Source organism: Coregonus clupeaformis, chromosome 10, assembly GCF_020615455.1.
Source record: "Coregonus clupeaformis isolate EN_2021a chromosome 10, ASM2061545v1, whole genome shotgun sequence".
NCBI classification, from domain to species: domain Eukaryota; kingdom Metazoa; phylum Chordata; class Actinopteri; order Salmoniformes; family Salmonidae; genus Coregonus; species Coregonus clupeaformis.
The window spans coordinates 37,476,440-37,495,507 of NC_059201.1; the positions used below are offsets into that span (position 1 = coordinate 37,476,440).

At 40.4% G+C, this 19,068-nt stretch overlaps 1 protein-coding gene and 1 non-coding gene across 3 annotated transcripts in view; both read left to right on the top strand.

The window, feature by feature from the left end:
* The window catches only part of LOC121575495 (voltage-dependent calcium channel subunit alpha-2/delta-2-like), a 105,702-nt gene that overhangs the window by 54,134 nt on the left and 32,500 nt on the right, over positions 1–19,068 (top strand). For both annotated transcript variants that reach the window (XM_045222994.1, XM_045222995.1), the window contains exon 7: positions 18,186–18,317. In XM_045222994.1, the coding sequence (XP_045078929.1) occupies positions 18,186–18,317 (132 nt within the window). The remainder of the gene's footprint in view (positions 1–18,185; positions 18,318–19,068) is intronic.
* Positions 10,324–10,397, top strand: trnae-uuc. The gene has a single exon. It is a non-coding gene; the product is annotated as a tRNA-Glu (tRNA).

Sequence of the window (19,068 nt, forward strand, 5' to 3'; positions counted from 1 at the left end):
CTTTGCACACTCTTAGCATTCTCTCAACCAGCTTCATGAGGTAGTCACCTGGAATGCATTTCAATTAACAGGTGTGCCTTCTTAAAAGTTAATTTGTGGAATTTCTTTCCTTCTTAATGCGTTTCTGCCAATCAGTTGTGTTGTGACAAGCTGGGGGGGGTTATACAGAAGATCGCCCTATTTGGTAAAAGACCAAGTCCATATTATGGCAAGAACAGCTCAAATAGGCAAATAGAAACGACAGTCCATCATTTTTTTAAGACATGAAGGTCAGTCAATATGGAATATTTCAAGAGCTTTGAACGTTTCTTCAAGTGTAGTCGCAAAAACCATCAAGCGCTATGATGAAACTGGCTCTCATGAGGACGGCCACAGGAATGGAAGACCCAGAGTTACCTCTGCTGCAGAGGATATGTTCATTAGAGTTACCAGCCTCAGAAATTGCAGCCCAAATAAATGCTTCACAGAGTTCAAGTAACAGACACATCTCAACATCAACTGTTCAGAGGAGACTGTGTGAATCAGGCCTTCATGGTCAATTTGCTGCAAAGAAACCACTACTAAAGGATAATAAGAAGAGACTTGCTTGGGCCAAGAAACACGAGCAATGGACATTAGACCGGTGGAAATTGTAGACCCCCACAAGTCTGGTTCATCCTTGGGAGCAATTTCCAAATGCCTGAAGGTACCACGTTCATCTGTACAAACAATAGTACGCAAGAATAAACACCATGGGACCACGCAGCCATCATACCGCTCAGGAAGGAGACACTTTCTGTCTCCTAGAGATGAACGTACTTTGGTGCGAAAAGTGCAAATCAATCCCAGAACAACAGCAAAGGACCTTGTGAAGATGCTGGAGGAAACAGCTACAAAAGTATCTATATCCACAGTAAAACGAGTCCTATATTGACATAACCTGAAAGGACGTTCAGCAAGGAAGAAGCCAATGCTCTAAAACCGCCATAAAAAAGCCAGACTACGGTTTGCAACTGCACATGGGGACAAAGATCGTACTTTTTGTAGAAATGTCCTCTGGTCTGATTAAACAAAAATATTACTGTTTGGCCATAATGACCATCGTTATGTTTGAGGAAAAAGGGGAGTGCTTGCAAGCCGAAGAACACCATCACAACCGTGAAGCACGGGGGTAGCAGCATCATGCTGTGGGGGTGCTTTGCTACAGGAGGGGCTGGTGCACTTCACAAAATAGATGGCATCATGAGGAAGGAAAATTATGTGGATATATTGAAGCAACATCTAAAGACATTAGTCAGGAAGTTAAAGCTTGGTTGCAAATGGGTCTTCCTAAAGGACAATGACCCCAAGCATACTTCCAAAGTTGTAGCAAAATGGCTTAAGGACAACAAAGTCAAGGTATTGGAGTGGCCATCACAAAGCCCTGACCTCAATCCTATAGAACATTTGTGGGCAGACTTGAAAAAGCGTGTGCGAGCAAGGAGGCCTACAAACCTGACTCAGTTACACGAGCTCTGTCAGGAGGAATGGGCCAAAATTCACCCAACTTATTGTGGGAAGCTTGTGGAAGGCTACCCGAAACGTTTGACCCAATTTAAAGGCAATGCTACCAAGTACTAATTGAGTGTATGTAAACTTCTGACCCACTGGGAATGTGATGAAAGAAATAAAAGCTGAAATAAATAATTCTCTCTACTCTTATTCTGACATTCCACGTTCTTAAAATAAAGTGGTGATCCTAACTGACCTAAGACAGGGAATTTTTACTAGGATTAAATGTCATGAATTGTGAAAACTGAGTTTAAATGTATTTGGCTAAGGTGTATGTAAACTTCCGACTTCAACTGTACATACAGTGGCTTGCGAATGTATTCACCCCCCTTGGCATTTTTCCTATTTTGTTGCCTTACAACCTGGAATTAAAATGAATTTTTGGGGGGTTTGTATCATTTGATTTACGCAACATGCCTACCACTTTGAAAGTGCAAAATATTTTTTGGGGTGAAACAAACAAGAAATTTGACAAAAAAACAGAACTTGAGCATGCATAACTATTCACCCCCCCAAAATCAATACTTTGTAGAGCCACCTTTTGCAGCAATTACAGCTGCAAGTCTCTTGGGGTATGTCTCTATAAGCTTGGCACATCTAGCCACTGGGATTTTTGCCCATTCTTCAAGGCAGAACTGCTCCAGCTCCTTCAAGTTGGATGGGTCAAGCTGGTGTACAGCAATCTTTAAGTCATACCACAGATTCTCAATTGGATTGAGGTCTGGGCTTTGACTAGGCCATTCCAAGACATTTAAATGTTTCCCCTTAAACCACTCGAGTGTTGCTTTAGCAGTATGCTTAGGGTCATTGTCCTGCTGGAAGGTGAACCTCCGTCCCAGTCTCAATTCTATGAAAGACTCTGACCAGTTTCCCAGTCCCTGCTGATGAAAAACATCCCCACAGCATGATGCTGCCACCACCATGCTTCACTTTGGGGATGGTGTTCTCGGGGTGATGAGAGGTGTTGGGTTTGCGCCAGACATAGCGTTTTCCTTGATGGCCAAAAAGCTCAATTTTAGTCTCATCTGACCAGAGTATCTTCTTCCATATGTTTGGGGAGTCTCCCACATGCCTCTTGGCGAACGCCAAACGTTTTTGCTTATTTATTTCTTTAAGCAATGGCTTTTTTTCTGGCCACTCTTCAGTAAAGCCCAGCTCTGTGGAGTGTATGGCTTAAAGTGGTCCTATGGACAGATACTCCAATCTCCGCTGTGGAGCTTTGCAGCTCCTTGAGGGTTATCTTTGGTCTCTTTGTTGCCTCTCTGATTAATTCCCTCCTTGCCTGGTCCGTGAGTTTTGGTGGGCTGCCCTGTCTTGGCAGGTTTGTTGTGGTGCCATATTCTTTCCATTTTTTAATAATGGATTTAATGGTGCTCCGTGGGATATTCAAAGTTTCTGATATTTTTTTATAACCCAACCTGTACTTCTCCTGTACTGATCTGTACTTCTCCACAACTTTGTCCCTGACCTGTTTGGAGAGCTCCTTGGTCTTCATGGTGCCGCTTGCTTGGTGGTGCCCCTTGCTTAGTGGTGTTGCAGACTCTGGGGCCTTTCAGAACAGGTGTATATATACTGAGATCATGTGACACTTAGATTGCACACAGATGGACTTTATTTAACTAATTATGTGACTTGTGAAGGTAATTGGTTGCACCAGATCTTATTTAGGGGCTTCATAGCAAAGGGGGTGAATACATATGCACGCACCACTTTTCCGTTATTCATCTTTTTGAATATTTATTTTTTTCATTTCACTTCACCAATTTGGACTATTTTGTGTCTGTCCATTACATGAAATCCAAATAAAAATCCATTTAAATTACAGGTTGTAGTGCAACAAAATAAGAAAAACGCCAAGGGGGATGAATACTTTTGCAAGGCACTGTATGTTGCATAGGATGTAACGATAGAAAAGTATACGTGGTCTGAGAACCACTGATAATAGCACAAGGTGTTATTGTAGGCATGTGAATACCTAAGTATAGTTATATAAGGAAAATAATGAATACCCCAACCAGTTCTGTGTGAGCTGAGTTTTCAGATCTATAACATTATCTAGGGCAGGGGTGTCAAACGTCCGGCCCGCGGGCCGGATCAGGCCCGCAAACGGGTTTAAATTTATATAATAATTTTGTAAAGTATAAAAATGCGCTGCAATTTTTCTATAAAATAAACTGCTGTTCCAATTGCGTCCACTGGATGGCGCAATAGCAATTGTGTTAAGCAAGCAAACTGTTTATACCGGGGCAGAGCAAGTAGGTCAAGCACGTGCAGCCAATGAGCTACTTTGTTTTGCCCGCGATATTTATTACGGCTTCTTCTTTTAACATTATGTGCTTTGGCACCCTCATTGCCCCAATATGTCTCTGTCAAAAAAGAGAAAAGTGGACGCAGAGTGCAGAGTGTTCCAAGAAAAATGGTCATCCTATTTATTCACGGAATTGAATGGGAAAGCTGTATGTTTGGTGTGTTCAGAGCATGTTGCAGTGCTGAAAGAATATAACCTTCGTCGCCACTATGTGAGTCTTCATGCCGACAAATATGACAACTTTCAAGGACAGCGGAGATGAGAGAAGGTGAATGAACTGTTGGCGGGTCTGAAGAAACAGCAGTCTGTGTTTACTCACAGCCGAGACATCAGTGACGCTGCAGTGAAAGCTAGCTACCTCATTGCTAATGAAATCGCAGTGGCTTCAAAACCATTTAGTGAGGGTGAATTTGTAAAAACATGCATGATGAAGGCAGCGGAGATTGTGTGCCCTGAAAAGCGGCAGGCTTTTGCAAATATCAGCCTGACAAGAAACACAGTTGCAGACAGGATTTCCGATCTTTCAGTGGATTTGGACAGCCAGTTGAAGCAAAAGTAAAGTCATTTATTGCGTTTCGGTTGCAATTGATGAAAGCACGGACATTACAGATGTTGCACAACTGGCCATTTTCATCCGCGGAGTTGATGACACATTGACCGTCACCGAGGAGTTCGTGGAGTTGATGCCGATGACAGATACAACGACAGCAGCTGATATTTTTACCGCACTCGTCGGGCGCGCTGGACAGGGTCGGAGTGGACTGGTCCCGCGCTGTCAGCCTGGCTACAGATGGTGCGCCCTCAATGATCGGGGAAAAAAGCAGGCGTTGTGACAAAGTTAAGAGAGAAAGTGCAATCTGCAAATGGAGGACGTGATTTTTTGACTTTTCACTGTATTTTTGCACCAGGAGGCTTTGTGTTGCAAGTCATTAAAGATGGATAACGTCATGAAGGTGGTCATCCAAACTGTTAATTTCATCCGATCCAGAAGCCTGAATCACCGTCAGTTTGACAACCTTCTCAGAGAGAAAGACCACATCTATGGCCTGCCATACCACACTGAGGTAAGATGGTTAAGCCGAGGTGCTGTGCTGAGGCGTTTCTTTGATTTACGAGAAGAAATTGAACAGTTCATGGAAGAAAAGGGCAAACCAGTGTTAGAATTTCATTCTGCAGAATGGATGCAGGACCTTGCATTTATGGTGGATGTTACAGAGCACCTGAATAACTTGAACAAACAGCTGCAAGGGCGCAACAAAGTTGTCACGCAGTATTATGACAGCATACGTTCTTTCAAGTTGAAGCTGTCATTGTGGGAGACGCAACTTGCCGGTGGTGATGCAGCTCACTTCCCCTGTCTGAAAAATGTGTGCGCGACCCAACATGTGGCAGACATGAAGCGGTTCAAAGATAAAATAACGGGACTGTTACGGGAGTTTGAGCAACGCTTTCAGATTTATGTTTATATGTTTTTATGTTGATGTGCTATTGTTTTTAATTGATTTTATTTTATTTGTATATTTAACCTATTCTTGACTCTGTGGTTCTTGCACTTGTTTGGGGAACAGGATTTCATTATTTTTATCTACATTTCTGCCTGAGAAATGACACCCTGATATAGTTCTGTGATCTGTGAAACAGTTCTGTTAATCACTGAGGCATTGTGTGTTTGTGTGTTCTTTTTCTTTAGAATTTTCAAATAAACTTGACGTGTTTTATGATTAATAGTGATGTTGTGCTTGTACTATTTTGGACACACTGTCCTCAGGCTCCAGCTTTATGTTGTATGTTGATCGTATTAAAACAAAGAAAACAATCTGAAGTTGTTGTTTTTAAGTTATATATATACCATGATTTTTCCGGTCCGGCCCACTTGGGAATAGATTTTCCTCCATGTGGCCCCTGAGCTAAAATGAGTTTGACACCCCTGATCTAGGGCTTCTGTCCACCACTGCCCATCGATCTACAGGTAGTGAGCACTGACAGGAGAAGCCATTTAAATATTTGAGAGGGTAACAGCCCTCGGACACTGATTTCCTCTATATGAAAGATATGTGTACCTCTCGGGCTGCTGCGCTGTGATCGTTGCTGCGGTGTGGACGATAATAACTAAAGATTGATAATGTTATATAGGGATTCTGTATGGAGATATGAAAGAAGAGAGTATTATTCCCGAATATGCTGTTAAATAGAACAACTATCGTAAATATCTAAACCACTGTATGAATAGAACACTAGTCTAAAGGGGCAATTGGTGAAGAAAAGTATACTGGGTTACTAGAGATTTTATAAAGTAACAATGGGAAAAAAATATATAATAATAATAATATACAACTTGCACACCCACACGTAGACGTACGTAAGTGGTGTAAAACATATTCTGAGAAATGTTCAGACTGGTCCCTTTATGGATAATTTGATAAAGATAAGGTTAAAGCATTGTATGACTGTCCAAAGGGTCTGAGAAATAGAGTCTCAGACAAAGATTGGCATATATCCACTTTTGGTAAAGGTACGGGACTTGACTTACCCCTAACCAATAAAACTATAAATAGAAACAATTAATGTTGAACATGATTTTCTGTTAACTAAACTTAAGGCTACAATTTATTGTACTCCCGATGGAGTTTTCATTGATATCCCAAATGATGACGTTCTAAACCAATGAGTAGGCAAAATGGAAACTGCATCTATTTCCCTGTCTATGCTGTCTCAGGTGCCAGACTTATTATGGACAGAGCAGGTAATCTACAGGGGACTGATAGACAGTGCCAGCCCAGTTATTGTGAAAGTTGATGCCAGAAAGAGACTCTAGTCTCGAGAGCTAAAAAAGAAAAAGAAAAAGGAAGCTCCCTCCAAAGTTTATCTCTCTGAATTGGCAGATTTCAAAAAAACAATTATACAGATTCAGAAGTAAATGTTTCAATACAAGGTCACATGACGAACAGAGGGATTGAGCATTGGGACTGATATTTGGGTTAAGCTTCCTGTGGAACAATAGATAGCCGCCAGTACACAATGAACTCAAACAGGCTGTAAGAGGCTGTGGGGAAATTTGGGACAGAGGTATGAATAATTGAATAAGACACGTTTTTTTTGGACAATCTATAGTTTGGGTAGCACCAGTGGTCTGCAGCCACTGGTAGAGTTCTTACACAGGGACACACAAAGTAAATCTTAAATGAATCATTGTTTATTATCAGCGCGCTGGAGAGGTTCCAACCAACTCAATGCACCAAGTACACATGTCGATCAGGAGCTCTTCCGAGGGCAGTCATGTTAGTTATCTTATATACAGACAAGTTATATTTGCATGATTTAGCTTCTTCATCATTCAAAATTAATTAATCATTAACGTTTTGCTTCATTCATGTGACCGACCAATACTGGGTCATGCATGTGACAGACCAATACCTCACGAGGCTTCTTCTCTCTAAGCTGAGACCTTGAAACTGAGATATCCCTTTATCAAAACAAGGTTCTGGGCGTACTTCCAAATTGCAGATACTGATAGTGAGGATTCGTTCAATCAGTCACTTGCATGAACACAGAAATTGGTTATTAGAAAATCATATGAATAGAACACAGAAATTGGTTATTAGAAAAGCACAAACTTAAAAATGTCCATCACAAACACTTGTGTAATTTTTGGGGGGAAGAAAAACTCTCCATACCAAATGCTTTGTACATCTTGAGTGTGTAAAGGGCTAGAGTGTTTTTCTATCTTAATTTAGACAGGTGGAAAGTATAAGTTTTACAAGTTAGTAGAGGGGAGAACAGCAGTGCTTGACTTGGACTCAAGGAGGTGCCGGTACTCAATTTTGGGTGCCGGTACTGTTTATATTTAAGTGCAGGAGCTCCACAATACTTTTGAGCTAATTTTCTATAAGAGGAACAGGAGCTAAAGCAGTACAACATTTGAGGTGCTGGTACTCCTCTCCGGGGAGTTCCTTCTGAACTGAGCTGCTGGACAGGAAGGAAACTGCTTAGGGATGTCACCATGTGGCCATTGATTATTTTAAAATAGCTGTGATTGGCGAAAACTGAGTTCAATGGCTGTGATTGGCGAAAACTGAGGATGGATAAATAACATTATCAATAACATGGATCAATGGACAAAAATGACCTAAATGACAGAGTGAAAAGAAGAATACAAATCATGCATACAGTGCATTCGGAAAGTATTCAGACCCCTTGACTTTTTCCACATTTTGTTACGTTACAGCCTTACTCTAAAATGTATTAAATTAACATTTTTCCTGATCAATAGCCACCAGTGGCAGTCTCTATGGGGGTGCCACAGGGTTCAATTCTTGGGCCGACTCTTTTCTCCGTGTATATCAATGATGTCGCTCTTGCTGCTGGTGACTCTCAGATCCACCTCTACGCAGACGACACCATTTTGTATACATCTGGCCCTTCATTGGACACTGTGTTAACAAACCTCCAAACGAGCTTCAATGCCATACAACACTCCTTCAGTAGCCTCCAACTGCTCTTAAACACTAGTAAAACTAAATGCATGCTCTTCAATCGAACGCTGCTGGCACCCGCCCACCCGACTAGAATCACCACTCTCGACGGGTCTGACCTAGAGTATGTGGACAACTACAAATACCTAGGTGTCTGGTTAGACTGTAAACTCTCCTTCCAGACTCACATTAAGAATCTCCAATCCAAAGTTAAATCTAGAATCGGTTTCCTATTTCGCAACAAAGCCTCCTTCACTCATGCTGCCAAACATGCCCTCGTAAAACTGACTATCCTACCGATCCTTGACTTCGGCGATGTCATTTACAAAATAGCCTCCAACACTCTACTCAGCAAATTGGATGTAGTCTATCACAGTGCCATCCGTTTTGTCTCCAAAGCCCCATACACTACCCACCACTGTGACCTGTACGCTCTTGTTGGCTGGTCCTCACTACATGTTCAAGTCGTCAAACCCACTGGCTCCAGGCCATCTATAAATCACTGCTAGGCAAATCCCCGCCTTATCTTAGCTCATTGGTCACCATAGCAGCACCCACCCGTAGTCTGCGCTCCAGCAGGTATATCTCACTGGTCATTCCCAAAGCCAACACCTCCTTTGGCCGCCATTCCTTCCAGTTCTCTGCTGCCAATGACTGGAACGAATTGCAAAAATCTCTGAAGCTGGAGACTCTTATCTCCCTCACTAACTTTAAGCATCAGTTGTCAGAGCACCTTACCGATCACTGCACATGTACACAGCCCATCTGAAATTAGCCCACCCAACTACCTCATCCCTATATTGTTATTTATTTTGCTCTTTTGCACCCCAGTATCTCTATTTGCACATAATCTCTTGCACATCTAGCATTCCAGTGTTAATACTAATTGTAATTATTTTGCACTATAGCCTATTTATTGCCTTACCTCCATAACTTGCTACATTTGCACACACTGTATATATATTTTCTGTTGTATTTTATGACCTTATGTTTTTTTTACCCCATATGTAACTCTGTGTTGTTGTTTTTATCGCACTGCTTTGCTTTATCTTGGCCAGGTCGCAGTTGTAAATGAGAACTTGTTCTCAACTGGCTTACCTGGTTAAATAAAGGTGAAATAAATAAATAAAAATCTATCTACACACAATACCCCATAATGACAAAGTGAAAACAGGTTTTTAGACATTTTTGCAAATGTATGAAAAATAGAAAACAGAAATACCTGATTTACATTAGTATTCAGACCCTTTGCTATGAGACTCGGAATTGAGCTCAGGTGCATCCTGTTTCCATTGATCATCCTTGAGATGTTTCTACAACTTGATTGGAGTCCACTTGTGGTAAATTCAATTGATTGGACATGATTTGGAAAGGCACACACCTGTCTATATAAGGTCCCACAGTTGACAGTGCATGTCAGAGCAAAAACCAATCCATGAGATTGAAGGAATTGTCCGTAGAGCTCCGAGACAGAATTGTGTCGAGGCACAGATTTAGAGAAGGGCACCAAAAAATGTCTGCAGCATTGAAGGTCCAGGGGAAACACAGTGGCCTCCATCATTCTTAAATGGAAGAAGTTTGGAACCACCAAGACTCTTCCAAGAGCTGGCCGTCCGGCCAAACTGAGCAATAAGGGGAGAAGGGCCTTGGTCAGGGAGGTGACCAAGAACCCGATGGTCACTCTGACAGAGCTCAAGTGTTCCTCTGTGGAGATGGGAGAACCTTCCAGAAGGACAACCATCTCTGCAGCAGTCCATCAATCAGGCCTTTATGGTAGAGTGGCCAGACGGAAGCCACTCCTCTGTAAAAGGCACTTGGAGTTTGCCAAAAAACACCTAAAAGACTCTCAGACCATGAGAAACAAGATTCTTTGGTCTGATGAAACCAAGATTGAACTATTTGGCCTGAATGCCAAGCGTCACGTCTGGAAGAAACCTGGCACCATCCCTACGGTGAAGCATGGTGGTGGCAGCATCATGCTGTGGGGATGTTTTTCAGCAGCAGGGACTGGGAGACTGTGTAGCTCAGTTGGTAGAGCATGGCGCTTTCAACGCCAGGGTTGTGGGTTCGATTCCCACGGGGGGCCAGTATGAAAACAAATGTATGCACTCACTAACTGTAAGTCGCTCTGGATAAGAGCGTCTGCTAAATGACTTAAAATGTAAAAATTAGACTAGTAAGGATCAAGGGAAAGATGAACGGAGCAAAGTACAGAGAGATCCTTGATGAAAACTTTCTCATGACCTCAGACTGGGATGAAGGTTCACATTCCAACTGGACAACGACCCTAAGCACACAGCCAAGACAACGCAGGAGTGGCTTCGGGACAAGTCTTTGAGTGGCCCAGCCAGAGCCCGGACTTGAACCTCTCTGGAGAGACCTGAAAATAGCTGTGCAGCGACGCTCCCCATCCAACCTGACAGAGCTTGAGAGTATCTGCAGAATAGAATGGGAGAAACTCCCCAAAATCAGGTGAGGTGACTTGTATTAATGTGATGATTGTTATTTATTGAATCAACTAACTATGTTTAATTGTCACTCGATTAAATGAATTATGTAACAATTCACTCATTAGGGAATTTGGGGCACCACGGAACAAGTTGTTTAACGAGTTACCATCTCCCAAATTAAACTCTTAGAAGATATATGTTATATATCAATAACAGTCACTTATTAAATAATTACCTCATCATTCTCATTCTGAATGTCGCATAATCCTTGAACCTGCAAGAACCCTAACCTTATTGATGAATCAGTAATACACAAATTGGCTTAATTATTTATTTACTCACTAACTAAATAATAACACAGAATACATAAACACACACACACGGTATAGGTTATTGATTACTAACGTAATACAATGAAAACAAATTCCTAGTGGACTGGACTAACAATAGCATGACTGCTTGGTAAGGGGAAGGAGGGATCAATAGAAAGAGAGTGAAAGGGAGAGACAGCGATTAAACTTATCGTTGTTACATTTGGAAACCACCGCTCATGCATATTTACGCGTAGCTGTCCTTGATTGTCGTGTCTCTGTTGAACCACTTTCTCAAAAAGGGTTTGAGTGTCCTATCCCACTTCGGTGAGACTCGGTTTGTCTTCGAATGGAGTGTTCGTTAGAATAGATACTTCAGATGTACCAATGGTTGTCTGAGAAGGGATTGTCCTTCCCAACTCGTGTCTTCAGTGAAAGTTCTAGAATACTTTACATGCCAGCTGCAGACTGATATTATAAGGTCTAGTGCGTTTATCTGCTTCTTCACCTCGTGTAGAGGTTTAGAGTTTCAGAGTTTCAACATTTCAAACGTATGGACAAACGTCTCACATTTCCTGGTCTTAGAGTGTCAACCATTTGTAACGTTCAGCTCCCGCTGCACGTCGGCTGGTCTTTCTGGTCTAACCATTTTAAGCCATGTAGCTACAGGCTTTTATGCCCTCTGGGTAAAAGGGGCGTTCCATCGTGATGACATGATCTCTAATGTCACTCGGAGCGTGGCTAGTCACTGTGCATAGTTTATATGAAAAACGATTATCTCATTAGAAGACTAAAATCACATTCCTATCTTCACCAAAATACTCTCCATTTGCCAAGCTGATCTGGCACCTTTGATCCTCACCAAGGAGAGAGAGTCATGAGACAGGTGTGCCAAGCTTGTAGCATCATACCCAAGAAGACTTGAGGCTGTAATCGCTGCCAAAAGTGCTTCAACAAAGTACTGGCATACATATTACTCTTACAGAATTTCCACTTGGGAGAGGAAATTGGAAATGTAATCAAAGCCTATTGGATGATAACTTGTTTTTAACTAGGACAGAATAATTTATAACATACTTTTTCCGACATAACATAGGTACAGCAGATCCCCTTATTGTATGGGACACTTTTAAATGTGCGTTTAGAGGCCATGCAATTCAGCACTCATATCTAAAACAAAAGCAATTTAGGTCAAAAGAGTCCATATTAACAAAGGAAATGGAAGGACTAACAGTACAGCTAAATAGAAATAAACTGTACTATAGAGGCACAGAATACGTTAGAGGAAAAACTAAAAGAATGGAGGAACTTATTCAAGAAAGAGTGTAATGAAAACAAAGCAAACTGGATGGAAAATGGGGAAAAATGCACCAAATTATTTTCTCATCTTCAGCATAGAAATGCTACCAAAAATAATTTACTGAAACTGGTTACAAATGATAGTCACCCATGATTCACCAAACAATATTTTGAAAGAGAAAGCAAAGTATTTTAAGCATTAGTTTTCAATTTCTCCTCTATCTCCACTAATCGAAGCTAATTGTATAGATTTGTTTTCTATTAATAATGTAAAATTAACAGCTGTACAGAAAGACTCATATGATGGCCAAATTACAGAGGAGGAACTTCTTGATGCAATTAAAGCCTTTAAGTCCGGGGAAAACTCCAGGGTTGGATGGCATACCAAACCTTTTTTGATATACTCAGAGGACCATTATTAGCATGTTTTAACCACTTCTACAAAAATGGTTGATTATCAGATACTCAACAAGAAGGTCTGATTTCATTATTACTGAAACAGGATCCAAGTGGTAAATATAAAGATCCGGTCCAGTAAAAAAATTGGAGGCCCCTTAAACTTCAGTGTTGTGATTCAAAAATTCTAGCAAAATGCATAGCGCATAGAATTAAAAAGTTATTGTCGGATATTATTCATCCTAATCAGACAGGTTTTTTACATGGACGATACATTGGAGATAATATAAGACAAGTACTGGAAACAATAGAACACTATGAAAAATCTGGGAAACCAGGCCTGGTATTCATAGCTGACTTTGAAAAAGGCTTTTGATAAAGTACGACTGGAATTTATATATAAATGCCTGGAATATTTCCATTTTGGAGAATCTCTTATAAAATTGGTTAAGTTATGTATAGTAACCCTAGGTGTAAAATAGTAAATAATTGCTACTTCTCAGAAAGTATTAACCTGTCAAGAGGAGTAAAACAAGGTTGTCCACTATCGGCATATCTATTTATTATGGCCATCGAAATGTTACCTATTCAAATCAGATCCAACAATAATATCAAGGGGTTAGAAATCAAGGGCTTAAAAACAAAGGTGTCATTGTACGCTGATGATTCATGCTTTCTTTTAAATCCACAATTTGGATCCCTCCACAGCCTCATAGAGGGTCTAGATACTTTTTCTAACCTCTCTGGATTACAACCAAATTATGATAGGTGTACTATATTACGTATTGGATCACAAAAAAATACAACTTCTACATTACTGTGTAGTTTACCAATAAAATGGTCTGACGGTGATGTGGACATACTCGGTATACATATCCCAAAAGAAAGAAATGATCTCACAACAATACATTTTTATAGAAAGTTAGCAAAAATAGATAAGTCTTTGCTACCATGGAAAGGAAAATACAGTTTTTTAAATTATATGAGAAAAAAATATTCAATTTTATTTGGAACGGCAAGCCAGACAAAATTTAACGGGCCTATTTATATAATGAATGTGAATTCGGAGTGCAGAAATGAGTAAATATTAAAGCAAAATATTAAATATTATCTGCTAAATGACTAAAATGTAAAAAAAAGCATTAGACCTCTAACTAAAGGCTTCAGTCATTCAAAAGTTATACTTAAATTCAAACTGGTTGTCACGATCGTTCATAGACGGGTCAGACCAAGGCGCAGCGTGATATGCATACATGTTTATTTGAACCGAATAAACAACGACAAAACAACAAACTAAACGAAACGTGAAGTCCAAGGTACACAAACAACATACCTCACACGGAACAAGATCCCACAACCCACTAGTGCCAATAGGCTGCCTAAGTATGGTCCCCAATCAGAGACAACGAGCGACAGCTGCCTCTGATTGGGAACCACACCGGCCAACATAGATCTAGACATACTAGACTATAAACATAGATCTACACCACATAGAAAATCACACCCTGACTCAACAAATAAGAGTCCCCAGAGTCAGGGCGTGACACTGGTTCTCTAGCAGATTAGTAAGATTGTCTCACCCCATGTTCAAGAATGGCCTTTTTCCCTGTATTCAGATTACAACCTCTCACTTCGGTTATTTGAAAATGAAATAATCTAAAAAATATCTCTATTTTTAAAACAAGCCATAGAAAGTTGGTTGCAATTTCAGTTTAATCCACCAGAAAAGACAGAACAAATAATACAACAAATATTGTGGTTAAATTTATACTAATTGATTTTTTAAAAATATTATGAAAAAAAAGGTATAATCTTTGTCAATTATATCATAAATAGGACTGGTGGAGTTGTGTCACACATGCAGCTAACACAAATATGGAAATGTCTGCTCTACACAAAATTACAACCAACTAATTGCAGCATTACCGCAAAAATGGAAGAGGCAAGTGGAACGGGGAAAAAGTAGATAGCACTACTGGGTGATTTGAAAGCTCATAGTCAATCGATCAATAATATAATAATACTTTTAGCAAAAACGTTTGTCTTTAATTTACAATCTGTAGAAACTATGAGAATAGAAATGTTCATAACTTTTGTGAAACATCACAGCACAGTTGAAAAATATATGGCAAATAGAAATAAAAAATGGATGGTGTTAAGAGATAGATGGGAGGGGTTGAGTAGAGCTGAAGGGTGGGATTAAAAACAACAAGATAACTAATGTAAAATATATTGTGTCCATAAAATGAATATAGGTTCCGAACCTTTGTGAAACAGCACAGTTAAAAATATATGGCAAAATAGAAAACAAACTGGATGGTCTTCAGAGATAGATGGGAGGGGTTGAGTGGAGCTGAAGGATGGGATTTAAAACAAACAAAAGATAACTATTGTAAAATACATTGTGTCCGTAAAATGTATATAGTAGGTATAAGCTGGAAGTAGAAGCCCAAGTGTCCATTAGTTTACTCCAATTAGGGGAGGGGTGGTAGGGTTAGGGGAAAATAATAAAGGAAAAATATATGGGGGATTGGAAATGATGCAGACAATTACATTGATGGAAGCTACAATCTATCTGCAGTATTAAAGCTGATCTACGCCCTAAAAAAATTATTACTGAGTAAAGGGTCTGAATACTTATGTAAATGTCATATTTCCGTTTTTTTTATTTGATAAATTTAGTACAATTATGGGGTATTGTGTGTAGAAAAAACAATTTCATCAATTTTATAATAAGGCTGTAACGTAACAAAATGTGGAATAAGTCAAGGTCTGAATACTTTCCGAATGCACTGTATGTATGCAACAAGGCACGAAAGTAATACTGCAACAGAAAAACCACAGCCTAAATGCAAAGCCTTATGTTTGGGGCAAATCCAACACAACACATCACTGAGTAACTGCCTCCTTTTCATCAAGTGTGGTGTTGGTTGCATCATGGTATAGGTATACTTGACATCGGCAAAGACTGGGGAGTTTTTCAGAATGAAAATAAATGGGATGGAGCTAAGCACAGGCAAATCCTAGAGGAAAACCTGCTTCAGTCCACTTTACACTAGAAGAGGAATTCACCTTTCAGCAGGACAATAACCTACAACACAAAGCCAAATCTACACTGGAATTGCTTACCAAGACAGTGAATGTTCCTGAGTGGCCAAGTTTTGACTTAAATTTGCTTGAAAATCTATGGCAAGAGTTGAAAATTGCTGTCTAGCCATGATCCCCAAGACCTTGACAGAGCTTGAAGAATTTTTAAAAGAATTGTTAGGTTCTAAGTTCTGGAACAAATCCAGTCGGACACCAGAGGAAGCTCAGACTAGATTTATTCCACCCAAACTGGAGGCTACAGCTGCATAGCACCCATACAATTTACACAAGCATATATTTATACCTTCCGATTAGGCGGAGTCACCTCATTGTATTTCTATCCGTCTCTGTAATGCTGGGCCATAACCGAGTGATCCTCCTATTGGTTTTATCGTAGCCTGAGTCCAGAACCTTCGTTGGCAGGGATGTGTGTGTGTGAGAGATAAGACTACAGTTGGAGTGTTGTTGGGATGGGCCCCTCTAGCCCCCCTCAAAGAGGTTTCTTCTCTCTTCAACTTTGTCCTTGCCTCGATTTTAAACTCCACGTCTCTCCCTGCCTTAGTTCCACAGAAACTCGCCTGACCTTACCATGAACTGAACTCGACTGTGGCTCTTTACCTACTTCCTTAGAAATATTAATATACAGCAATAACATATACTATATATACAAAAGTATGTGGACACCCTTTCAAAGTAGTGGATTTGGCTATTTCAGCCACACCCATTGCTGACAGGTATATAAAGTCCAGCACACAGCCATGCAATCTCCATAGACAAACATTGGCAGTAGAATGCCTTTACTGAAAAGCTCAGTGACTTTCAATGTGGCACCATCATAGGATGCCACCTTTCCAACAAGTCAGTTCGTCAAATTTCTGCCCTGCTAGAGCTGCCCCTGTCAACTGTAAGTGCTGTTATTGTGGAGTGGAAACGTCTAGGAGCTACAACGGCTCAGCCGCGAAGTGGTAGGCCCTTCAAGCTCACAGAACGGTACTCTGGAGCAGTGGAAACACGTTCTCTGGAGTGATGAATCACGCTTCACCATCTGGCAGTCCGACGGACTAATCTGGGTTTGGCAGATGCCAGGAGAACGCTACCTGCCCCAATGCATAGTGCCAACTGTAAAGTTTGGTTGAGGAATTATGGTCTGGGGCTGTTTTTCATAGTTCGAGCTAGGCCGCTTAGTTCCAGTGAAGGGAAATCTTAACGCTACAGCATACAATTACATTCTAGACAATTCTGTGCTTCCAACTTTGTGGCAACAGTTTGGGAAAGGCCCTTTCCTGTGTCAGCATGACAATGCCCCCCGTACCACAAAGCGAGGTCCATACAGAAATTGTTTGTTTGACTGGCCTGCACAGAGCCCTGACCTCAACCCCATCGAACACCTTTGGAATGAGTTGGAACCCCGACTGCGAGTCAGGCCTAATCGCCCAACATCAGTGCCCGACCTCACTAATGCTCTTGTGGCTGAATGGAAGCAAGTCCCCGCAGCAATGTTCCAACATCTAGTTGAAAACGTTCCCAGAAGAGTGGAGTCTGTTGTAGCAGCGAAGTGGGGACCAACTCCATATTAATGGCCATGATCTTGGAATGAGATGTTCGACGAGCAGGTGTCCTCTGTAGCTCAGCTGGTAGAGGACGGCGCTTGTAACGCCAAGGTAGTGGGTTCGATCCCCGGGACCACCCATACACAAAAAAACATGTATGCACACATGACTGTAAGTCGCTTTGGATAAAAGCGTCTGCTAAATGGCATATTATTATTATTATTATTATTATTATTATTAGTCTATCTGGACATACAGAGACTTTCTGGACTTCCCTTTGTCACTGCAATAACACTCTCCAGCTCCAACATCCTAACCAATAACAAGTTATTACTACTAATAAGTGGATTATGCAATCACAAACGGACTCATTATGCAACTAAAACGGGCTGAAGTCAAATAGTCTCCTACAGAATAATTGGCAAATATTGCACAATACAGGTGTGCAAAGCTCTTATGAGACTTACCCAAGAAGACTCACAACTGTAATCGCTTGCGAAGGTTTTTCTAACATGTACTGACTCAGGAGGTGAGTGCTTATCTAATTGAGGTATATTAGTGTTTGATTTTTCATTCATCTTTAAAAAATATATATATAATTTGTCTTCCAATTTGACATTACAGAATATTTTGTGTAGATCATTGACAAAAAATGGCAATTAAATCCATTTTAATCCTACTTAGTAACGCAACAAAATGTGAAAAAAGTTAAAGGGGGTGTAGACTTTCTATAGGCACTGTAAGTGAGACCAATATGTCTTCTACATGGTCTTCCCCTTCAGCCCCAGTGATTCTAAATGAGCTGAACTGGACCCAGGCGCTGGAGAAGGTGTTTATGGAGAACAGTCAAGAGGATCCTTCCCTCCTGTGGCAGGCGTTTGGTAGCGCCACTGGGGTCACCCGCTACTACCCAGGTACATGATGTCCTTATTACAGGAATACAGGATGTCCTTATTACAGGACATACATGATGTCCTTATTACAGGAATACAGGATGCCCTTATTACAGGAATACAGGATGCCCTTATTACAGGAATACAGGATGCCCTTATTACAGTAATACATTATGCCCTTATTATAGGAATACAGGATGCCCTTATTACAGTAATACATTATGTCCTTATTACAGGAATACATTATGCCCTTATTATAGGAATATAGGATACCCTTATTACAGGAATACATTATGCTCTTATTACAGGAATACATTATATCCTTATTACAGGAATACATTATGCATTTATTACAGGAATACATTATGTCCTTTTTACAGGAATACATTATGTCCTTATTACAGGAATACAGGATGTCCTTATTACAGGAATACAGGATGCCCTTATTACAGGAATACATTATGCTCTTATTACAGGAATACATTATGTCCTTATTACAGGAATACAGGATGCATTTATTACAGGAATACATTATGTCCTTTTTACAGGAATACATGATGCTCTTATTACAAGAATACATTATGTCCTTATTACAGGAATAAATTAGGCTCTTATTACAGGAATACAGGATGTCCTTATTACAGGAATACAGGATGATCTTATTACAGGACATACAGGATGTCCTTATTACAGGAATACATGATGCCCTTATTACAGGAATACATGATGTTCTTATTAAAGGAATACAGGATGCCCTTATTACAGGAATATA